The sequence below is a fragment of the Ambystoma mexicanum genome, chromosome 5q (genome assembly GCF_040938575.1).
Source record: "Ambystoma mexicanum isolate Mex_15411 chromosome 5q, UKY_AmexF1_1, whole genome shotgun sequence".
Taxonomy (NCBI): domain Eukaryota; kingdom Metazoa; phylum Chordata; class Amphibia; order Caudata; family Ambystomatidae; genus Ambystoma; species Ambystoma mexicanum.
In genome coordinates, this window is record NC_090933.1 from 1,270,033,497 (window position 1) to 1,270,058,996 (window position 25,500).

Here is a 25,500-nt window from a genome sequence, read left to right on the forward strand (position 1 = left end):
CCACCGGCTCTTTTGCACTCACCTCACTCACTACCCGTACCGGTTTCACTTTTGCTACAGCCTCCGCATAAGACAAACCTTCCGCCCTCACCTGCACTACCTCTCTCGCCACCCTGTGACTCTCACACCCCCTAAACACGGTAGAATGCCCCCCCCCACAATTCACACACTTCTCCGGGATCTCCACTTTGCATTCCTTAATATCGTGATCTCCACCACACCTCCCACAGTGTCTCTCATTCCTGCATACTCTCACCACATGTCCAAACTGCTGACACTTATAGCATCTCAAAAGCAATGCTACATACACTTTCACACGGAACCTCTGGTATCCCAACTGCACCACTTCCGGACACTCCGTCCTCGCAAACCTCACTGCCACAGTCGTAGACACCACATCGCCATGTGCATCTCTCCTCCCCAACCTCCATGCTTCTACCACCCCCACATCCGCCAATTTCTCTTCCACATCAGACATATTCACAGACACTGGCACTCCATACAGCACCCCCTTACACGACACACCACTTTGATCAAACACTCGCACCGCATGCCTACCCAGACAACACACCTCCAGAATCTTAGCCTTGCTACCAGCATGCGTTCCCCTCCACCAACAACCGGCCCCCAGCCACCACTAGCACCCGAGTAACATCCCCCACAGCCGCCTCCACCCATCTCGCGATTTCCAACGGATTCACCCCCAGAAACGTCTTCTCTCGACTCTCAGGCTTCAACACCACTTTCCACACACTGTCACTCTGCATCTGCTCCACCCCAGACCCACCGCTCCCTGAGGCCCCCAGCCCTTTCAAAACGCACTTTTCCTGAGTTACCGATCCAGAGTTACTCCGGTCCAGCCCCCCTCCATCATCTCTCTGTGAAGACCTGCTACGATGTTGCTCTTCACTTTCCTCTTTTCCCCCCTCCACAGGAGTAGACTTCACAGTCGGCATCCTCCCCCTCTTTGCCTCATCCTCTGCCCCCCCCCCTTCTTTCCAACCTTCCCTTTCCCCTTACCCATTCTTACAACCTCCTCCAAGCACACTCACTCCTTGCATCCGCCTCGAGAGTCCGCTCCACCTCCTCGAGCCCAGCTCCCTTCTTCTTAATTATCGAACGCGTGGGCGGACCCACGCAGGCGCTTCCCCATCCTAAGAGATGATGTGCACCAACCCCACCAATCAACACACAGGCCACACTCCCACACAAACCACCAGCTACCCAACCACAAACAACCACACCCCCCACCACTCAAAACACCACCCAGCGAGCCCCGTAGACCGACGCGCAGACCCGCGAGACCCCGGCCCGTACGTCTACACATGCGCTTCAGGCGAGGCACCGCACGCTGCTGCCCACCCACCGCGACCAACCCGCGCGTCACCCACACTTCCACATGAACCTCCAGCCACCAAACCACAAACAACCACCACCCCCAATTCAACACAACCAGCCACCCTACCGCAAACAACCACACCCCACCAATAGTCACAACACCCCAAACTCACACCACCCAGCGAGCCCGGAGACCGGTGCGGCAGACCCGCGAGACCCCAGCCCGTACGCCTACACATGCGCTTCAGGCGAGGCACCGCGCGCTGCCGCCCACCCACCGCGACCAACCCGAGCGACACCTACACTTCCACACGAACCTCCAGCCACCCAACCGCAAACAACCACACCCCACCAATCCACACCAACAGCTACCCTACCACAAACAAACACCCCCCACCAACTCACACCCCGTCCCCAGCTCTGCCAACTACCCGCCACTTCTCGAGCCCAGCTCCCTCCACCCAGTCACCGCTCCACCCTGCCTGGGTCCGCCTCCTCTGCATGTCTGTAAGCGCAATTGTTTGCCTGCTGTTTTGCCACCACTCCCAATTTCGGCTATTGTATTTTTCACGTTCTCCCGCTTAAAATATTGTAGCCACAATGCATTCCTATGGGAAAATGTATGTCTCCCGATTTCCCTGATGAAATCTCCCTCACATGTGCGTCGAAATGTTGGCATGTATGTAACATCTTCCACCAGTCTGTCTGAAAAGAGAAATAGCTGTATAGTGCATAAAATAGCATCGCTCTCAACCATTTGTGTCGCAAAGGCGGGTGAAAACACCCGATTTCATTTTTGGCGGGTGAGAGGCCCATTGAAATGAATGGGCTTGCAGGAGGCTTGGCGGGTGAGTCAGCTGTTTACAAGGCGGGTGACACCCGCCAAAAGCGTGTGATTTGAGAGCTATGAGATAGCAAAAGCAGCCGGCCTTCTTCAGGTTACCCTGGAATACCTGGCACAGCAGTGACAAGGCAAGGTCGAAGTCCAAAGAAAAGGAAGACCAAGTCGAGTGTTATTTGACTTCTTCACACTACTTAAACATTTTTTATTTACCGTGCAACTTTTTTTTTTATAAATTGTTTTCTACTCCTGTTGTACATGTAAACTGTGGACAATTTAAGAATGGCGCCTGCCGTGTACTCCTTTAAGGGATGATTGCTCTCATGATGTGCCTTCTTCTCTTTCCATTAGCGTTCCTTTCTGTCCTTCGTCTATGTCCATGCCACATCGCTTCCTTCCGTCCTTCCGACGCCCGATGCCGGTTCCAAGGTGAGAGCTCTGACGTCACTGGAAGGCCAAAGATGGCGGCGGTGGCGGTCTGTGTGGCGGCTCGGAGCTCAGCGCGGAGGGGCATTCTGCGGGCACCCGGGGGCGCAACTGCCTGGCCGGCGCAGTCTCAGGTATTCAGCTCGAGCCTACCGTCTGAATAAAAGGAACCTTGGTTTGTGTAGAAGGAACAGTAGCATGGTCAGTTTCTGAATGAAGGTCACGGGGCTTGAAGGGACAGGGCAAGGGGAGTGCATGAGCGAAGGCAATGATGAGTGATGAACGTGTTTTCTTCCGTTATCTCCATAGTGATCCATTGCAGGGAGATTCGTGGCTAGAGGTCTGTTGCTCGGATCCTGGTATTTAGCAGATGCCCCTGTTTGCCCACCCCACTGACTGCAGGGCTCTGCTATTGGATCCTGCTGTCACTTCGGTGTGTGCTTATTGGTGGCCTTGAGACCGGTTCGATTTTTCTTTTAACCTTAGGTAATGCTAAATATTGGTCACAACAATGACAATACCCCATGAGTTAGAATGTCTGCACAGCCATCGCTTTGAACATACCCAGTAAGCTCCATAACCTGGGGTGCACACAAGAAGTGTAGGGGACACTACCGTTCTTGTGAAGATTGGGGTATGTTTCTACTGATCCACCTGCACAGGTCTGCGTGTCACAGCAAGTGATGCCAGTTTTACAAACACGGGGTGCCGACCCACTGCTCTCCTCCTCCTTTCTTGCCTATCACTCCACATCTCCTTTCTTTCTAGCCTTTTCTCACCTATTGTGACTTTTTTATTTTAAATGTAGATTTTGGCCCAGATCCTCAAAAAATGGGGCATCTAAAAATAGAGCAGAGGATATGTTAGGATCGCCTCTCCCGGCCGAACGCAGCACTCTTCCATGGGTGTCTTGTCCGGCAGCTCCCTTGATGCTGTGAATGCGGGTACCGGAATTGACTGGGCGCTCCGTTGATGGTGCAACTGGCAGCTTTTGGGTCCCCACTATGGGCTGTTCCATGCCGAAGCCTGGTGCCTGTACCCAAGACGGGTGGACTGGGGATGGTGCCAGAAACGTACGCCGACAGCCCTCCTCTGACTCTGAAGCCCCTTAAGGACTTCTGCGACTAGTACATAAAACATGTACAGCTTGATGAAGCAGTGTCTAACCAGCTAATTTACTATTGGACGACTTCACTCTGTGACTCACCACGACTTCTTTGTTTCCAAGTGCGTTTATGTCTTGAGACAGAGACAGGAGAGCTTTTATATTAGTTCTAAGAGTTCCCTGCCTTATATCCCACAGCACCATTGTTATCTATGCTACAGACATGTTTTTCTAAAGAGAGATCCACGCTACATTGGTGCGAGTACCTCACTTGGGGATTGGGTAAAGAAGTATGTTCCCTCTGAAGTAATACCTATATTTTAGGTCACTAACAGTACACGCACTGTTGAGTAGTTGCGGATTGTACAAGAGACGAGATAACCGAAAGCGCTCCTTAGAACCTCAGAGATCCTGTATTTTTTTTTTTTTGTCCGATTCTGCACAAGTACACCCTGTTGCGGAGGACACCGTCTGATCTGGAATGTCTGGTACGGATGATATGCTATTATCAGATTGAGCAGGCCACCTTATTATCAAAGGTGACCTGCCTATTTCCACAAGGCTGAGCTGTAGCGCAAATGGTGCGCTAGCCAGCCGTCTTGAATATGTTGGTGTCAGAAGTGCTCTCTTGACAATATTCTACAGGCTCCCAGCATATTTCACTGTGACAGGCCCTTAATGGGCCTGCCACTGTAATATGTGAACTAAAAAAAAACTTTTTTTATCCTGTATGAGGAACAGAAATGCAAGTGAGACTGCAGAGGTTCACACCTCTGCTGTCGCACGTAAAAAAAAAAAAAGGAAAAAAATGCATTACCGGATTAGAAACTATCAAACCCTGCCATGTAGTGTATTTGTATTTGTTTATTATTTGTATCGCGCACTGAACCCTGAGGTAACTGGGCGCTGGAAAAGAACTTGGCTGTTACATACATGTAGAGTAATGAATGGTACAAGACAGTTACAGTTGCACGGATCAAAGGTTACAGGTAGGTCTGGAGACCAGAATCATAAATAACATAAATGTGCACAAGTGCAATCAGCGATCATCAATCATACAGAGGAAGTTTGGTTAGGAGTGCAGGAGTGGTATCAAGGTACATTCGAGGGGGGGCTTATTGCTTAACCAATTTTTGATTCCAGCTTTGGATGTCAGAAAGGATGGTTCTTGTCTGTAGGTCAGGGGCAAGGAATTCCAGCGTTTGGCTGTTTGGACAGGGAAACTAGCTCCTCCCGCAGTTTTTAGGTTGAACCTGGGTACTGTTGGGGAATGATAAGAGGGCTAATCTGGTAGTCCTTGAGGATTGGTGCTTGCAGACTTTGTTGGACAAGTATTTGGGGGCTGAGTTCAAAAGGCACTTATTTGTTATTACTAAGGTACGGAAAGTTATTCTATCACAAACTGACAGCCAGTTAGCATTGCGTCTGGGCGTTGAGATGTGACTGGATCTGGGTAGGTTGAGTGCTGCTCTCAATGAGTTATTTTGCAGGAGCTGGGTCCTGGTTAGGTTAAATTCAGAGAATCCTAAGTAGTGTGTTACAGTTATCAATTTTTGACAATGCTTGTGCTCTGGCTAGTGTAAGGCAACTACTGGTGGACAAGTATGGTTTGCAGCTGTAAATTAATTTGTTAGTGTAAGCTGTGGAGCACAGGCCTCCCCCGTGCGCAGGTACACAGGGTTGCTTACAACTTCTGCACATTTAAAAGCGCATCTAGTTAGTGCATTTGAGGTGCGCTTTTAAATGCAGAGAAATGCCCGCTGATTTGCGGAAATTGGTGAAGGCCATCTAAGTGGGCACCTGTCTGTCCGCTGTGGAATTTAGCAGGTATTTTTTATTTTTTTTTGTGGTGCAAGTGATGTTTGCACGTTGAATTTCTTGCATCAAATAAAGTTTTGCGAACCTGGCCACTTGTCTTTTTGTATTTTTTTTTTTTTAAATTTAAGTGGTCGTTTTTTGCAGAAACTGTCGTTTTCGCCCTTTTTTAGAAGAACATCCCCTTTTTTCACAGGATTGCAAAATCGGTACACGTGGGGAGCGCTGTTTAGATCTTTCAGCTTGAAGTAGATTATAGTCGGCAGTATCTGATGAGTGTGCTCCCTCTAGGCACTGCAATGGAGACGGGAGTGGGTGCAGCACTGTACCACTGGACAGCAGATCATCCGAACCAGTCCCCACCACCCAAGAAGAGTACAATCCCTTAGCAGAGCCCTCTGTGTGACGGTTGTAAGGATTTCAGTTTTCCGTGGTGTACTGAGACCCCCGGCCGACCCATAGAGCCAAGGCTTGCTCAGAAGTACTTTGCTGCACCCTTGAGATGGATGAGGGTGCAGATTCATTACTCCAACACCAACCAATAAGGACAACTCAATGGTTTGGCGGGTGTAATGGACATCAGCAGTGATGCGATCGTCCTTCTCGCTTCAACTCCAACAAACTTCATACAAGTAGTAACATTTATACATTTATACTCAAAACTCCTCATCATTGACGTGTAACACCCGAAACATGCAATTCTATTGGTTAGGAAAGGTAACTTTACTATAGATACTATATCTGTATATGGTAACAGAGTGAGGGGATTGGGTAAACACTGACAGGTGGGCATCTAAGCCCTTCCTTCAAAATGACTACTGCAGACGTCACTAAAAGTACGACGTCCCATTGGTTCTACCAACTATAGGACCCTAGATTATTTGGTCCACTGTGATTGGGTTGACACCAACCCCATGCACACTTCTCTACTTTGCTTAGCAGCACGTGGAATGGTTGGCCAGGTGCGGGGTGCCCCTTAGTTACCCGGCCTTCCTCAGATTATGGTTACAATCAATCATTACTTTAGTAGCCATGTGTTAATTAGTTCTCCGCGGTTGGCCTCGAACTGCATCTTCTGTCTGGAAAAGTTCTGATAGCTCTGCTTGGTCAGGTGCCAGGCGTATTTGTGAACCCTCGCTTCTTCTTGCTCGGCTGGTCACGTGATTCAACACCCTGAATTTCCCTTTTCTCTCAATTTGTGTATTTGATTTTCATTTAACCCGCCACCTGCCTTCACCTGTTTCAATTAAATGTAGCTACTGTTCATAACTTCTATTGGTATGACCTTGGTTCTCCTGGCAAGAGCTGCCTCTGCTGAGTTTCGATTCAGCTGTCTCTTCTCGTTTTTGCTAGCTTTTCTTGTATGGCCTTTAGCGACCTGGGTTGATTCTGCTTCTTGTGCAAAGTAGACATATACTTATACTAAGGTGCTTCGTTTGAGGTAGATTATGTATAATGGCGCTTGCCGCACTAGCATAGCAAGCCACACTGTTTTCTTGGCTTTTTTGCGTTTCCAATCATATTTACAGGTGTAAACTGGTTGAATATCTTCATCTTGCTTACAGCTTAAGCTTCTTGTTTTTTGACATCGTTCTTTTACTTTAAATTCACAATATCCTTATTCATGGCGTTTCCTCTGGCATTCTCGGGTCGTCATTTCTTCTATCTGTGAGTCTGTTCGGGCTATCGTGACATCACCATTTGTCTTCTATTAAGGCCTTTTTGGTTTCTTCCAGTGGCGTGGCCAGGAATCAAATTTAGGAGGGGCACAGAGGGGGCCAAAGACAAAAGTAGGGGGAGAATATGGTCACTGCTCATCTTGGGTACAGGGGCACAAGAGGGGCACAGGGTTTCACAGAGGGGCTCTGCCCCCCCCCCCTAGCGACGCCACTCGTTTCTTAGGGACTGTACTCAGACGATATTCATTTTGTTTCATTTGTTGGTAAGGTTTTCTCAATGGATACCTTACTGTCCATGGTTTTCTTGGTATTGGTACGTCAATAGGTTCTGTTCTTCTAATAGGTACTGGTCAGAGCCCTACTGCGCCTCTCTGCTGGTTTATTTGCCCGTCATGTCACCTATCTCGGTGTGAATGTTCCTGGTACTTCGAAATGGGCGACTGGAGTGCCGTCTTTATTTGGGACTTCCTCTACAGTGGTAGTATAGTTTTGGCCAGGTGTCTGATTTGTGGAGTTGTCAATTGAAGAGGAGACTGTACATCGTGAATTTGACCCAGCCTGGCTAGTGTTTGGCTATGAAGTGTGCTTGCTCCATGCAAGCTATAATGAATGCTTATATTATTTTTGTTCAGCACTGGCCCTACCCACAGGGTCACAGAGTGCCTTACAAGGTTAAAGTTTAAAAAGGTGGGAGGTGAAACGGAAGGTACAATATATTTTCAGGATAGTAAGATTAGGATAGACGATTGGAAGCAGTGGAAATGGAGGGGCATAGTTTTATGTGGGTGACATGTATGGGTATATTTTGATGCTCTTTCTGAAATTGGTGATAGGATGCAGTGTGAACGTGAAGAGGTATGGAGTGCCTTGCCCTGGATGTCCAGTGCGTAAATGCCTACTTTTTGTGTGCTTGTTAGTTTGCAGAGTGTAATATGTCGGATAGGCTGGTTTTGCATGTCTGCTGTTTGTGTGGTTTATAATGAAGGTAAAATTGTTTTTTTGTGGTGGTTGGCTTTGAAAACCATGCGTCCTTTGGAAGCAATTCTGTTTTAGAAGGGTTGAGCTTTAGTAAATGTTTGGCCATCCAGATGGTGAGGAGGCAGAGACAGCTTTAGAAGATGTGGAGTTGAGGGGGAATGCGATTTGGAAGTATTCCTCATTTTCATATTGGTGGAAATAGATATTGTTTGGGAAGGGTCTGTGAAGGGAATTTAACGTATAGGTTGAAAATGTGTAGAGACTCGGAGGAGCCTTGTTGTACTCCTTTTCTGACTAGGGTAGGGTTGGTTCGAAAAGTGGGCATGGAGACCACGTGTGTCCTGTCAGTAAGGAAGGCGGTGAACCACTTGGGGACTATGCTGGGGTTTTATTCTGTGAAATTAGATGTCGAGTTAATGCTGTCAAGCACAAATAGTGCGGTGCCCTTTGCCAGTGATGATCGATGATGTGAAGTGTGGCTTTGTCCAGATCGAAAGCCAGATTGGAAGGGGTTGAGTAGGTTGCATGTGGTGATGTGTGTTGCAGTTGGATTCTGGAGAAGTATGGCAAGACAGTAAAGGAGTGGTAATTTTTCTGGGAGTGTGCGGTCTAGAGATTTTTTGAGTTTGAGGAGGGGTGAGATTTGTCCATTTTTGACATGAGGCAGGAGCTGATATTTAGTTAGTGTGGAGTGGGATGAAGAGGCAGATGAATATGGGCTTAAGTTGGCATCCATTATCCTATAAGTCTGCACGTTTTGTTTTGGTTGTAGGGGTGATGAGGGTGTCTGTGTCAATTGGGAGGAATGTGTCCCCATGTGATGGAATGTTTGGGAGGGGGTGAGAGCACAGAAGGCAGGGCTTGACCGGTGTGTATTTTGGAGCTGAAGTAGTCCATGACGGAGTTGCATACTGCAGTTGATATGGGGGTGTGGCTGGTGGTTAGGATAGGAATTTGACAATGTTGAATCGTTTTTGTATACAATTGATGGCCGTTTGGAGTTCCTGGTGGTAATGGTTGGCTTTGGCATCTGCATATGGCTGTTCTTGTATTTGTTGCAGCAGAGTTTGTGTGGTGTTTTGATGGCGGGCATGGGTTCTCTTGCTAGTCTCTTTTTAGGCATCTGGCATTCCTGCTTGATAGTGGAGGGAACTGTTGAATCTTGGTTTCTGGTGATAGTTGTGTGGTTTCTATGATTTGATGGGGGTAATTTTGTTGAGTGCCTGTATGATGACTGTGTTGTAATTGTTGTGAGTGGAGGGATGTGTTTGCGGGGAGTAGTATGAGTGGTGCTAAGGCTGTGTCTGCAATGTGTTTCTTTGTCTGGATGTTGGGAGTGAGGGGATTGTGTGGCAGCTGGGGGGATCTTGTGTGATAGTGACCATGAAGGGGATAGCAAAAAGGTTTGGCCATGACGTCCAAATTTGATTTTCCATAGAGACCTGATTTTCGATTGACATCAGAGACAGTGTTGCCAGCTGTGTGTGTGGTAGGTGATTCATTTTGGGATGTTATAGGGGGTGAGTAGCATGTGGATAGTTTATTATGGGGTTGTCTGGATGGGAACTGCCAGGGTTGAAGAGGAGTCCTAATGGTTTTGTTGTAAACATTCTCCTTTTGAATCATTGCTGCAAAAACATAATCACCATTGTGTATATGAATTCTGATTGTATCTTAGTATAGAGGTGTGCAGGGGATGTGAGGGTTTCTGTTCATTAGGAGACTCTCTTCATCCTTATAATTTATTTTCCACCGTGTGCCAGGCTGGCATCACTCTCCCCCGCACCTCAAGTTGACAACTGTACTGTAGAAATATTTCAAAACTTCTTGACCTTAGGGAGTGCACAATCGGTGTATTTTTTCTTGTATTGTCGACTGCCAGGGTCGAAGTCACCATGGTAGATATTAATGCAGGGTTTTTAGTTGTGAAGTCAGTCCAGTTAGTGTGTAAAATGGGATTGTGTGTTGGGGCGTTAAATTTGGTGGGTGTGATGGAGGGGAGCAATTGAGTGCTTCAAAGGATGCCTGTGGGTTTGCTCAGTGTGATCAACTTTATATTTGATATCAATGCCACCACCTTCTTTGTGTGGGTGGTCTCTTTGCCGGATGTGATAATATGGGGGAATCATGTCAGGGATAATAGGAGTAGTGTGGTTTGAGCCATGTTTCTATAAGAGTATATCTGGTTAATGTGTGCCAATGAGTGCATTCATTTTCCACACTTGCGCCATCTGAATGGCACAAGGCCTAGTAGGATCCTCCCTCTGTTTCCCCCTTGTCTTGTCACGCCTAGAAAAACTTGTGTACAGGCGCGTGCCAATGAGTGCATTCATTTCATTTGTGTGAGCATATGCATGGTGGCATTTGGGAGAATGCAGGTGTATGCAATTAGTTGTAGTTTATATTGAATGTGTGCTTTTGTATGCAACATGGTTTGTGGCAGCCATGGGCTAACGCAACAAAGAACGAGAAAGGACAAAGATGATAGCAAGAACCCTTTGCTCTCGAATGCCCAAAGGAAGTTGCTTAAATTCCCAAAGTAACCCGGAAGTAATTCAGCAGGAAAGTGTAACCAGGAAGCCAGTCTTCTTTTGAAAGTGAAAGCAGCAGCTGAAAGGTCACAAGATGCTTGTACGGCGCTGGATAAAAGATGCAAAATGGGGGTTGGAGAATTGCACTGGATAGAAGATGCTAAATCGGTGGTGGAGAATCAACCCTATCTTCTACCGTTAACTGGACGCCTGGGGCTGGCGTTGCTTGATAAAGATTGTTAGGGGTCATGTGATTATCCCATAGATCAACCCTGGATGGTTCTGCTAGGTACCCTGATGCTGCAGGCAGCTCGAAAGAGTGCATCTGGCGGTGGTGTGCTGAGCTCTGTGTTGCTCTCAATCCAGTAGAAGGCACTTATGAGAATGGAAAGACGTTTCAGAGATGTCGGTTTTGGGGTACGAGGTCAAGTGATCAGCCCTTTCATCATCCATGATTTGTTCCAGTAGGTCCCCTCACCTCTTCAGGGAGCTGGAATGAGTACTTCTGGTGGCGGCGTGCTGAGCTCTGTTTTGCTGTGAACGAATTTGAAACCTTCCTCTCACATCTTGTATATCATGCTAATTTATTAACTTTGCCATGCCTTTTTGCCCATGTAGTTTAGTTATCCTAATCTTTTTTACTTTAGGGCAGTAAGATCTAAGGATTAGGAATTTCTGTAACATAATACTGGTTACAGGTCTTTCGAGTTACTTTATTTTTTATGATAATGAGTTGGTTTGTTGCTCCCTTAACATTTTAGGAATTTAATTGTTTTTTTTTCTCCCCTTTTTGTTTGAGGAAGCAGTGGACTATCCTAATTGTGTCTACTGGTAGTTTGGGCTATTGTTGGTTGTAAATGTGCACCAGGGATGTGTGCATGCTGGAATGGTGAGTGCAGACCTAATATTTAAATACATGGATCTGGGTGAACGTGCTTTAAGCATGTTTGTGTGCATATTGATGTTGCGTTGATTTGTGTCACGCACCGCTACCACCCAGGGACAGTCTCTAGGCGCTCGCGTGGCTCTGCAAGAGAAGGGGGTGGAGTATTAGTGGGGAAAAGTTGAGAGCAGAACCAGGAGGAACTGGTGTCTGAGTGTTTAGCATGTGGTAGTATTGTGAGAGGCCTTGTGCATTGTAACCGTCGGTAAGGTACAGTGCCTCGCGTGTATGGTAGTTTTGTGTTGGTGTGCTGTGTGGGCTATGAAGGGATGGTCGTGTGCACTGGTTGGATAGTGTCCATAAGGGATCCATAGTCATAGGTGGTCAGAGCTGTAAGAAAACCTGGCATCATGATGTGCAGTTGCATTGTTGATGGGTTTTTGGACTATGCTGCTGGTTCACTCTAGGTGTGGACATAATAATGGTTCTCTGTATGTTTATGTTGAAGTGCAGCTAGTCCCGGTCTGGTGTTGTGGAGTCAGTTATGAAAGAGCATGAAGGGAAAATGGGTTAGTAAGATCGGCCTGTTCGTTTTTTAGTCTCTGGCACGGCCCTTTGGATACCACTTGACAGTATCTAGCCAGGGTGTGGGTTTTTTGGCCCACCCCGTATACTCTCTAATTGTTTCTGTGGTGTTGTTGCTGGTGTCCCTTTTGAGGTTGTCATTGTTTGCTGAATAGCCAGGTTTTGAACAGTTTCCTGAAGGTGATGTGGTTCTAATTATTTTGGGAATGTTGTTCCAGATGTTAGCAATTAGACGCGAGAATGCTGTTCCACCGAGTAGTGCTTTGCCTCCATTTGCAGGTCTTAGCTGGATCTTAGTTACCTTCCTGGGAAGTATCGGCTAATCTTGTCTTGGGGGAATTCGGCTTTATGGGCAATGCAGAGTGCTTTGAATTTGATGCACTTTTTTGCTGGTAACCAGTGTAGGCATTTCAGTGTTAAGTGATGTGGTCTCTTCTGTCACTTTCGCTATTTAGATAGTTTAATCTCTAATATTCCAAGGCATACATTTTGTTTAAAAAAAATTGAATAGCAGAGTGTGCTTATTACAATTGAACTGATTAGCAAACAAGCCTATTTGATTAGCAATTTTGTACTAAAATGTTTGTCGCCAGCAGTACCCAACACATAACCTTAAAAGGCATAAGGGAACTGGTGGGTTCCTGAACCTTTACTAACAAACAAAGCGTTTGTGGGCGAAAAAACCCTGTTGAAGTGGGATGTTCGTCTTCCAAATCTGGCAAGACAAAGACTGGACTTATGTATATTGTGTTATCAAAAAATATTTTTTTTATTAATAGAATTAAAATCAAGCAAACAATTTTATCTAGCTTCATACAGCTCGATTATTGAAGTATTGAAATATACTAGCATCCTCCGTTTTAAAACTTCCTATGTAAAATTTTGAGCTATTCAAGCTCAAAATTCGAAAAAGCAAGCACAGGGGCGCCGCCATTTTGTGAAATGGAGGCCCTCCTGTGCTGGCTTTTGCGGCACTAATGAAGGAAAAGCCAGCCAGCTGTAGTAAACAGTCTACCGCTGGGTGGCTTTCCCTTCATTAGTGCCGGGACGCGGACCGGAGACCAGAGCAGGAAAGCTGCAGCTGAATCTCGGTAAGTGCTATTTATTTTTTTTACAAAAAATAAGCACTAGCTGCGTTTTTTTTTCTAAGTTTTCCGGGCTGGAGGAGCCCGGAAAACTTAGAAATAAAACCGCAGCTTTAAAAATGTTGTATTTATGTTTGCGGTCGCTTTTGAAGCGACCGCAAACATAAATACAACGTTATTGTGTTGGAAAACGCTGCGGTTTTAAAACCGCAGCGTTTTCCAACACAATAACGTTGTCTGCCTGAATCTGCTTTACCATTTGGGGCTCTCGGGCTCCCCGTGGGGAGCCCGAGAGCCCCAAATGGAAAAGCAGATTCGGGCAGACACAATGCGGCATTGCGGAAAACAACCGCGTTGTCTGCCTGAATCTGCTTTTCCATTTGGGGCTCTCGGACTCCCCACGGGGAGCCCGAGAGCCCCAAATGGGAAATCAGCTGCAGGTAGAAACACTACGCGGCATGTAAACATAACCGCGTGTGTTTCTGCCTGCTGTGGCTTTCACTTTGGGTCTCCGGTGCTGGGAGCACCGGAGACCCAAAGTGATAGCCACAGCAGGCAGAAACACACGCGGTTGTGTTGGAAAACGCTGCGGTTTTAAAACCGCAGCGTTTTCCAACACAATAACGTTGTATTTATGTTTGCGGTCGCTTCAAAAGCGACCGCAAACATAAATACGTTTTTAAAGCTGCTGTTTTATTTCTAAGTTTTCCGGGCTCCTCCAGCCCGGAAAACTTAGAAAAAAAACCGCAGCTAGTGCTTATTTTTTGTAAAAAAAATAAATGGCACTTACCGAGATTCAGCTGCAGCTTTCCTGCTCTGGTCTCCGGGCCCCGTCCTCCGCGTGCTGCACTAATGAAGGGAAAGCCTCCCAGCGGTAGCTTTTGTTTACTACAGCTGGCTGGCTTTTCCTTCATTAGTGCCGCAAAAGCCAGCACAGGAGGGCCTCCATTTCACAAAATGGCGGCGCCCCTGTGCTTGCTTTTTCGAATTTTGAGCTTGAATAGCTCAAAATTTTACATAGGCCACATTATGCATCCTCCGTTTTAAAACTTCCTATCTATTTTTTAAATAAAATTTTTTACTAGACCATCCCTTTAATGACAGAATGCAAAAATGTAAACATCCACTAATCTCTAAAGTGTCGTGCTGTGCAAACAAAATCAGTTCCTCTAAAACTTGCATCAAACACACCATTCATGCTCCATTCCTTTCACTCATTACACTTCATAAAAGCATAACAAATTCCAACATGTTTCTTTCCTAATCTCATTTGACAATGATACCAGGAAATCCTTCAGGGACTGCCATTCAGAAAAAAGTGTGCACAGTAATTTCTTTGTGTACTATTGGGGTCTTGAATACTAGTCCAATAGTCCTCTTTTATTGGCCTGGAGGATGAAACTTCCCCATAAACGATAACTTCGAAGACAGATGTTCACAGAGACTGGAAAACAGGCTTTTCAGTTGCATGCGACGGTGGCACACAAGACGAATGCCAAGTTGTTCTACACAAACTCACATGGTGTGGATCCAGGGGGCTTGCAAAGTATCCGTGCTTGCCTTTTGCTAATCAGTGTGGTTGCGTAGAACCTTCACGGACAACACGTGGTCTCGCAGACGTTACCCTTCCGTAGTCTGGCCTAAAGGGTTAACCTGCATTAGTACGGCCGCTGCGTCTGACGCACCATTACGCGCTGTGGTGTGCTCTTAAAGCTGCACCGCCACAGTGTCTTCGGGAAATGGCGTCCACACTGTACCAGAGTTGCTGTTACATATTACCCATGCGGTTAGTACTGCATCGGTAGAGTACTTCCTGCTGCGTGCTAATGTATCCCGCCTGGTCTCTTCCGTTGTACCCAAGACGTAAAATGAGCAATAATACATTTTTGTGTACTCTGAGATGCCATCTGCGAGGCAGATACTTTTTTCTTGATTCTTTTTAGGAGAACACGACTTTGCACAATTCATGCTTCCCTTAAAAAGAAATTGCACATGTGAGCAATTGTAAATGACTGTTTCCAGGACTTGGCAGTGGGCCAGAAGAGTGCAGGTGAATGTGCTGGGTGACTTTGGTGGTCCGAGGAGCTCCAGTAGAGGCCCTTCCTGAAGCACTGCCCCAAAGGACACAGTGAAGACTGGACAGAGGCACAGCAGGCAAGCATGAAATGCAAGCTGCAACTTGTGGATTTCGCTTGCCTTCCCGGCCTCCTGATTGACCAGCTCTCTCTGGCAGGTGCTAATATATGATGCAATCATAATGGCAGAGCAAAGTGAGCTCTAGAGACTAACTACAGTTAGTATTGTAGTAGGTCTGTAGATGTACAGACTGGATGGAACGATTGATCGCTACTTTGTGTAAACATCTAGTTAGCTTTGTGTATTCATTGCATAAGAGGAAAGAAAGAAAGAGATTTACCAGAGTGTATTGTGGAGCAGGCAGAGAACCTGCCAAACTAGAATATTGTAGTTTGTAGACATCTCACTTTCAAGGTAGAAGGTATAAAGCAACCAGGGAAGATAGAATGTCAAGGAGTTGGGGATTCACCATGTGAAGCACCAGTTGCACAGAGGTCACAGGCCTACATTTTCTACGAAAAGCATTTGGCTGTGTGATCATGTGCATTTTCAAAAGTATTCACTCGTCAGTATGATGCACCTTCCCCTACTAAATGAAATCTAGTGGACACTGAGATTTAGATACTTATCTAAGCTATATTGAAATAAATGTAGACCACGTAGTGTTTTAAGGTAGAAATACTTTAAATATGCATTATTTAATCACTTAAATTCCTAGTGATTAAATTGCATGACAAAAAAAAAGTTTGCATGTATTGGAGTTGGCTTTATAAGCGTATCACCCAGATTACTTATGCTTTGCAATTATTTGAACTAGAAGGAACCTTTTGGCTAGAACTCCCACAGAGGCCTTTGCCACTTTGAGCAGTGCAGGGCATTCTTAATTTTGGACACTCTCTGGCCCCTTTGAGCTTGCAGTCAACAGGGAAAAAAAGGAGGGTGTGGAGAGCCACAGGGGCAAGAGAGGAATACAGGATAAGCTTCAGTGAACGGGGTAATTTAAATCGCTAGCTCTGGTACACAAGTGTGATATTGGCAGACCTACAGAATTATATAGCAAATTGCTATGCAACACTGCTTATTTTATGCCTTGCTAATCGTGTGCACATGTTATGCATGAGGGGTATGTATGTGTGTGCTTGAGTGGTGGTAAACGCCTGACATTGAAGTTTCAAGATTGTAGTTATTGAAACCTATCTGTGGTTTATTTAGTGTTGGTATCTGCTTAAGTATCGGGCTAGTGTGGGTATGAGTCCCGTTTTAACATCTAGCAATTGTGTAATTAGTGTTCTGCAGACATCTGGCCAAAATGCTTGTGCTGATTTGATAGCGGAGTGTTTATTTCCACTAGTAACGGTTCTTCCACCTTGGGTCTGGTTCTCTGCTCCCTGGGGTGGGAGGATGTGCTTCATCCTTTTGTCCTCCTTGGCTGTATTTCATCCCAGTTTTACGTGTGAGGTGGATCGGCATTGCGTTGGGGTAGGTGACCCCTGTTTCCTGCCTTGCCTGCCGTGGCTTTTGTTCTTCCTACTATCGTACCGTTAATTAGGGTCCTTGTGTAACCTTATGTTTTGGTACTGTCTAGACCAGGGGTGCACAACTGATTTTGACAGAGGGCCGAAAGTACCTTACATGATGGCTATAGTGGGCCAAAAAGTAAATGTGGGTGGGGCGGTAGGCGCGGTGGGGCGTGGTGTGGCAGGAGGCTTTTTCAACCCCCTATTTTTATTAAACACTATGCCCCATAGCCCCCACCCCTCAAGCAAACACTATGCCCCATGGCTCCCACCCCCAAACACTATGCCCCATGACACCCACCCCTCATGCAAACACTATGCCCCATGGCCCCCACCCCTCATGCAAACACAATGCCCCAAGGCACCCACCCCTCAAGCAAACACTATGCCCCATGGCCCCCACCCCTCAAGCAAACACTATGCCCCATGGCCCCCACCCCTCATGCAAACACTATGCCCCAAGACACCCACCCCTCAAGCAAACACTATGCCCCCCACCCCTCATGCAAACACTGTGCCCCAAGACACCCACCCCTCATGCAAACACAATGCCCCAAGGCACCCACCCCTCATGCAAACACTATGCCCCAAGACACCCACCGCTCAAGCAAACACTATGCCCCATGGCCCTGACCCCTCATGCAAACACTATGCCCCAAGACACCCACCCCTCAACCAAACACTATGCCCCATGGCCCCGACCCCTCATGCAAACACTATGCCCCAAGACACCCACCCCTCAACCAAACACTATGCCCCATGACACCCACCCCTCATGCAAACACTATGCCCCATACTCATACAGACCCCAACCCCCACCCCTACACACAAACCCACAAGCATACACCATGCACCCATACAGACCCGAACCCCCCACCCCCAACTCAGCACACAAACCCACAAGCATACACCATGCACCCATACAAACTCGAGCCCCCCCAACTCAGCACACAAACTCGCAAGCATGCACGCATACAGACTCGGACCCCCCACATCTCAACATACACTGAACGTGCACACAACAACAACAAACATTCAGGCAGACCCGACACACACCCCCCGTCCGCATCTCAACACACACTGCACTTGCACACAACCACATTCAGGCAGACCTGACACACACCCCACCCCCGCATCTCAACATACACTGCACTTGCACACAAACACATTCAGGCAGACCCGACACACCCCACCCCCGCATCTCAACATACACTGCACTTGCACACAAACACATTCAAGCAGAACCGACACACCCCACCCCCGCATCTCAACATACACTGCAGACATACAAATACAAACACACCCATACACACCCGACACACACCCCCACCTCCGCATCTCAACATACATACAAAAACAAAAAACACAGGACGGAGCCGAGACACACACACAAACATACAGCCCCCCCACCATGTACTTACCCAGACGTCCTGGAACGCTGGCGAGGCTTCTGGCACTGCCCAAATCGTTTTGGGTTGGGTGTACCTCTACATCTGTGCACCCCGGTGCACAGATGTAGAAGTATACCCAACCCAAAACGATTTTTAGAAATGGAGGGACAGATGCAAAACAAGAGCCTCTTGCTTTGCATCCGTCCCTCCATTTTTAAACATCTTTTTTCTCCGGCTTTCTCTCTGGCCGCCAGAGAGAGACAGTATGGATGGAACAAAGGGCCATCCATACTGCCCCTCTTCTGTGCGGCCCGTGGGGGGGGCTGGGGATTGCTCAGCCCCAACTTCATTCTGCCGGGGGTGGGAGGGGGGGAGGAGGGCCCCGCAGCCCCCCCCTACTCTGCACCCCTGCCAGGGCAGATTAGGTCACTGAGCCCCAGCTTCCCTGGCAGCATACACACACACACTGCGTGACTCACGGCCCGGCAAGGAAAACAAAGACTTTCTTAATGGAGGGCGACCTTTGCTGCTTGCGGGCCGCCTTCCATTAGGAAAGTCTTCAACCCTGCCGGGCCGCATCCAGCAGCATCACGGGCCGCACTTGGCCCGCGGGCCGTATGTTGTGCACCCATGGTCTAGACCCTGAATTTGTGTTGCTTAGTGTAACTGCAGTGTCTTCATAACGCAGCTCACCTAGCCTGGCCACCTTGTACAATTGGTGGTGTTGACTCAGTTTTCCAGCCTCTCCACATTTGCAGTGTCATGCCTCACCTTTGTTACAGGTTTGGCCCAGCCTTCTTCCCATGCCTTGTCTAGTCTCCGTCTCACTAACTCTTGATCTTGAGTGCTCTTTGGTGTCACTCTTATGTTGTAGCCTCAGACCCTGCAGTCCCGGGTCGTCAAATAGTCACAGGCGTCTTCTTTTGTTAGTACCATCTGATTCCTGTGGGGCGTGTTCTCCACCCTTGTGAGAGGGTGGGGGAAAGGATTGTCCATGTTAGAGTGTGTGTGTGTGTGTGTGTGTGTGTGTGTGTGTGTGTGTGTGTGTGTAAGGGGATGCATCGTTGTGTGAATGGTATAAACATTGTTGGGTGTTCTGTGTTTTTAAGTATAGGCATGAAAGACTTGAGTAAATGTGGGCGCCAGCAACTGTTTTGCGTTTGAGGGTGTGCGCACAGATTAGCCTGGGTTGTATGCTACCCTGAGTGTGTGTCTGGTGGGGAGGTGAGAGTGGTTATGCATGGTCTTTCAGGGTGTGAGTGGGCTGGGGTCCCCGATACCTGGGTGTCTCTGACTGTGGTGTGATGTCATGAATGGTGGAATGTAGAATGCGTGAGTGTTCCCAGAGTGACAGTTCGAAGTTGGGTCTGCTGGTGAATGGATGCACCGATGGGTCTTCTGAGCTTCTACTATAAATACTTACCAGAGGATTATCACCTACCTGTAACTCGCTAAGAAGAAATTAATAATTAACCTTAACTGGAGCTAGTAGTCTGCTTCTTGGTATTCTCCACACCCTTGCATTGAGATCCCAACAGGTGCATGAGCCAATTGCAGCTCTGGTAGGATACCTTTTGGCTCTGGAACAGATGGCACTTGAACACAGTTTAGTTTGTTTGCTTGTTAGGTGCTTATACAGCAAATAAATTCAGTTTCAAAGCACCCACAGGGCAACAGGGAGGGGACATGGGATTGCAGTACAATTAAAATATACAAAAACAAAGAAAAATAGAGTGGAGGGAGGGACGGCCAAACCTCCTATGCCTTGTGAATATTCAGAATGTGCAGGTGCAGCAATGAAGAGGGCAGTGGGGCAAGTGCTGGAGTGTCTGTGCTCGAGGGTGAACCACAGGTGAAGTACAAGGAATGGTAAGTGCTGTGCAGCCAGGAGCTGCGTTGGGTGGGAAAGTGCGAGTCTCCAGTGCAGAGGGTGTGCCGAGGCAAGCTCTGACGGTAGACGGGAGCTGGGGAGATTGGGTGTGAGCGGTCACGGGCCCCGAGGATGCATAAGGGTCCAAGACGCCAATCACAGCAATTGTGAGATTAGCAGAGGAGGGAATAGGGGAAGGTGAGGGGAAAGAGGAAAGTCTTGAGGTGCTTACAGAACTTAAAGGCGCAGACGGAGGGGGAGGCTGTGCCATAGGAGGGATCCTGGGAAGGGGGCAGGAAACAAAAAGACAGTAACTTCCTCTTAGAAGTGTAAGTAACAGTGCCTGACAGAAGTGTCAGCCAGCCACATCTGTCACTGTCTGACACTTCTGTCAGCTTCCCTGACTCGAAAATGGCATGCGCGTCTCTGCGGCCGGATAATGTGTCCCACCAATGTTGTGGTGGGACCCGGTGGACCCCGGCTCAGCCCCACTTTTTATCAGCAGAGGCATTCGCAATGCTGGTTAAACGAAGCAAGAAAGAGGGATCACCCATAGACCCATGTCCCCCAGACATCTACAAATCAATCCTCGCGCAAGGATCGCCAGCAGAACACTACAGAAACCTTCTAAATCTGTCACTATCAACAGGGGCTGTACCGAAGATCTTCAAATCAGCATACATCAAGCCACTCTTAAAAAACACAAGTGTCCAACTACAGGCCGATCTCTAACAACCCCTATCCAGTGAAACTCCTAGAAACCTACGTATATAAACTAACCCAAGAACACGCAGAAAAACACCACCTGCTGGACCAAGCTCAAATTGGTTTCAGACCAGCGAGAGTAACGGAAACAGCACTACTATCCATCTGGGACGACCTCAAAACTACGCAGACTCAAACACTACCTCAGCCCTTATTCTGCTAGACCTCTCCGCAGCCTTTGACAGTTATCCACGATACCCTGGCCAAAAGACTAGAAGACATAGGCATAACGGACACAGCACTACGCTGGACCAAATCATTCCTAGCAGACAGAACCGTATGGATAAAACCTTTCAAATCCACGCCACGAGTTGACGATTGTGGAGTACCACAAGGATCCTCACTATCTTCAAAAAATACAACATTGCATGTTAGAACTACGCAGACGACACCCAGATCACCTACAAAATCAAAGACACTGATGCCGACCATTCAACCCTAATCGACTGTCTAAAAGAAGTCTTCAACTGGATGGATGCCAACAACCTGAAAATCAACCCAGGAAGGACAAATCATGATCGTATCCAAAGACCAAGAGAATGAAACCACAATCCCATGGCCTACAGAAATGGGAAACGCACCAACACCATCAAAGGTAGTAAAAAATCTGGGAGTCCTAATGGACAACAACCTAACCCCGGAACCACAAATAAATGCAACCGTGAAGAAATGCTTTTTCCTCCTCCACACGGCAAGAATTCTACCTTTCCTCTCCTTCTTGCACAAAACACTCACTATCGTCACCCTAATCATGTCTAAAATCGACTATGCAAACCACCTCTACCTCGGAATACCACTGCAACGGATCCAAAATGCAGCAGCAAGACTACTCCTCAATCTATCCAGAAGAGACCACATCACTCCAGCCCTAAAAACACTACACTGGCTGCCAGTAAAACATTGCATCACCTTCAAAACAATGTGCATAACACACAGGGCAATCAGCGGACAAGGAGCAGAATTCCTACAAAAGAAAATTACAAACCAATGAGACCGCTCCGATCAAGCAACGAAATCTGCCTGGAACTCAAACCATACCTGAAGAAAAAACTTGGAGGCATCTCCTTCTACCACTTAGCCGCAAAAACCTGGAACAACATCCCAAAAGAAATGACACTGAAGATCACCTAAAATTCAGGAAATCACTAAAAACCTGGTTTACAACAACACAGACTAAACCTGGAAACCGAAACTGGAAAAAGGATGACTAAACCGGAAAGACATGGACATCTCTGACCCGAGAGAGTAATGCCCACGACACCTGGACGGGTGACACCGGATAGACTGGAAAACAGGCGGCACGCACGGAGACTGAGTCGGCTACCCCAGACAATCCCACCAACACTTCGCCCGCCCTGAATTACCGCCAGATAACACATTGGTGTGGAACTATCAAGATATTAGCAATCGCCCACTACTTGAGAGGTTGTCATTGGCAGGGGCACTGGCCACAGAAGTATGAATGGAGGATAAGGAGAGCTATGAGAGAGCATGTTGGGGGCGGGGGCTAGAGGAGTAAGGAACCTGTATGCCAGTCGGACCCAGTACAGGACAGAGCCGCAACAGGGAGACCATGCAAGCCGAGCGCTCCAAATTCAGAATGGAGACGCAAACTAACCAACCCTACTAATAATTTCCCTTTCTGCATACACCTCTCAAGCTGCAAACCAGACACAACCAAAACCTACAGCACAACAAACCGCACAAACTTCACGACATTGCAACAACAAAACAAAAAACACACATAGCCTTACACGACGACTACCGGCCGCAAACACCCCAGGCCCAGCCAATGGACCCACCGGGCTGAGGCCGCCAACAGTACATCACTGCTCTCATGCACTTTTCCTGCTTCCTCCCACTAACGCAACCTCCACTCCTCTTTCAGAGCCGCCAGAGCGCCAAGGAACCACTCCGCTGGTGATAGTGCGCGGTACAAATGTCCTTTAACATTAATTTTTTGGAGACTGCTGGGGCCAGGCCCCAACTGGCCCTGGCCTCCTTAAAGCACTGGGCTATATAGGTGGCGCTAAAGCATCACTTACTAGCCAAAACTAAAACTGCCATTCACCAGCTCACCTCAACAGGTCCCTGCAAAGTCACTAATGGAAAAGGACTAAAACAATGGCACCTCGCAGATCTGTTTGTTGGTTCTACAGGTTTATTGTGACTAGTTACTTTGACCTGTGGTTGAATCTTGTAACACTTTTTTATTGGGGGGGGTGCCTCCCTTCCACACTCCCATCCCATAGGCCCACTATACATAATAATATATATTGTGTGAACTACAGGCATCGACAAAACCAAGGTTGAATTAATGGTTCTATGTGATCACTGCGACTCTGAAAAGGTCGACAAAAAAATGCCCAGTGCAATTATGGTGAAGCGCAGAGATCACATAGATCGCCTATTTCATTTTCCTATACCCGTGTACCCTTTTCATTGCTGCTTCCCAAGTGTGCTGCCAACTCCCCTCTATCCCTGCAATGTCAGTTCCCACCCCCTTACGTAGGCCGGATCTGCAACAGGGTATTTTTTTATTTTAGTTATTTTTTTCGTTTTACTTTCTTGTCTCACACTTTCCATGTAATGGAAGCAGGGGACAACCCTGACTCCCTTTGGTCGGTGTACAATACTGCGCCATTGCGCCATACCTAAGGTAGTCTGAGTTTTGGTACAGAGCAAATGCGCAGTACTGTATATGTCTGAATTTCTGAGGCAACCTTTTGTTGGGATATCGAATTAACTACTTTGCAAATAACATGTAATGCGTTATGTGAATTATAAAACGCAAAACCAACTCTGCAGCAATCGAGCACTGTACATGGTAGCTGTCCCAAGAAGATAATGGGTAGAGAGCTGGGATAGCAGAGGGTTCAGGGGGATGGGGATCTCCAAAGGGGGAATACTTCGCGTTGAGTGTAACGCTTGATGGGGGTTTCTTTGAAGTTTATGGTCTTTTCTCAAGTGTCTGACAGAAGTGGCTAGACAGATCTGCCTTGGTATGCTCTCCAAAAATGAAACGTGACCAACCCATCGCTGCACTGGCAATACAAGAATACATCCTAGAGGACTCCATACCACTACTACATATCCGCAATGTGCCACTCACTGCAGAAGATAAACGAGCTTGCCCCACCCAGTCACTACAGGAGTGAAAAGGGCATGCTTACCTGAAGACACCAAGTATAAGAGGACTCCAACTCGGTGGTAGAATTGTACCAAACAAAGTAGTAGATCGACAGGGTAGAGGGTAGTCTGAAGCATAGTGCAACATGTGACGTTGCAGCCGGGACTTTGCAATAGTCTAAGTGACTAGAAACTTAGGCTCCTATTATAACTTTAAACTTGCACAGGGATATAAATCGACACATTCTCTATATAGAATAGTGAATATGGTCGTAAAAAGTAGAGAAATGGTAAACCGATAAAAAATGCTCCCAACCATTCCCGCTCACTTCGATCACTGCTTAAACTGCAGTAAAACCCTTGCACACCACACGAGGACAGTGGCTGCATTTGTACTCTTTTTATATAACACTTGCAGCATTGCTTCAATTGTAATTTACGGAGTAATATTAACTGGCCTTTGTGGGTATGTTTATGTACGTTGCTTCTCCTTCTCCCAACCTTGTATCACCATTCTAGAAAGATTTACTTTTTTTAAAAAACAAGGTTCTCTTTGGGAATCGCAATAATCAACATGACCTAAAAGCAACTCCTGGGCACCTGGAATCGCAGTGAGAGAGCTGCCGTGGGGGGGTGGGGGGGAATGGGAGCTAGCTCAAAGGGTGCCACTAACATAACTTCCACACAAGATGCAAAAACCATAACTTTGTTCATTCTAGATAATCCTTTATGCTTTAAATGTTTTTCATAATTGCTATATAAAACCCATTAACATATACATGTTCCCAAACGCACAAGGTTAATGTCGCATAGGTATGCTAGCATTGTACCAGTTTGCTTGGGGATTCAAAGGTAGTTCTCGGCAGCTGTTGGTGTCAAACTAAATAGCTACCAGCAATTGTAAACTGTTATTTCTATGTTAATTACCAGTGGCGTTGCTGGGGGTGGCTGTGCCCCCACTAAGTCAGCTGGGCTACTCACTGCAGTGTTCACCGCACAGCACACAGACAGGGCCACAATCAACAATGAAGAGCTGTTAAGTTCTGTCAAGACCAGCCCCTCTAATCAGAATGTAGCACACAAAACTTTGAATGATGGGTCATTAGTGACTTAATGTTTTTGTGCCTACATTCTGATGGGAGGGTCGGTGCAGTGGGGTTTGGTAGTTGGTGTGCACACAAGCTTCTCTGCAGGAGTGCTTGTGATGTCACACATTGCCTTTCATAGGCAGCCCCCCCTACTTTTGTCTTTGGCCCCCTCTGTGCCCCCCTAAATTTGATTCCTGACTGTTCATTACCCCTGCTTCCACTGACTGAATTTCATGTACCAGTCCCTCCGCTTACTTCTAGGCCATGACTGCCACCCTCGGTTCGGTAAGCTTATTTTATTTCTACACCTGTCGCAGAGTGGCATATAGTGCCTTTGCCAACGGTCTGCAGGAGAATAGAAAGGGGCAGCAGAGGAGGGGGAAGGGCAAGGGGGCAGG

The 25,500-nt window shown here is 47.2% G+C and overlaps 1 protein-coding gene across 1 annotated transcript in view; it reads left to right on the top strand.

The window, feature by feature from the left end:
• Positions 1-2,519: 2,519 nt before the first annotated feature.
• The window catches only part of CYC1 (cytochrome c1), a 235,021-nt gene continuing 212,040 nt past the window's right edge, over positions 2,520-25,500 (top strand). The window contains exon 1 of the mRNA XM_069621810.1: positions 2,520-2,739. Coding sequence (XP_069477911.1) covers positions 2,641-2,739 — 99 coding nt within the window. The 5' untranslated portion in view covers positions 2,520-2,640. The remainder of the gene's footprint in view (positions 2,740-25,500) is intronic.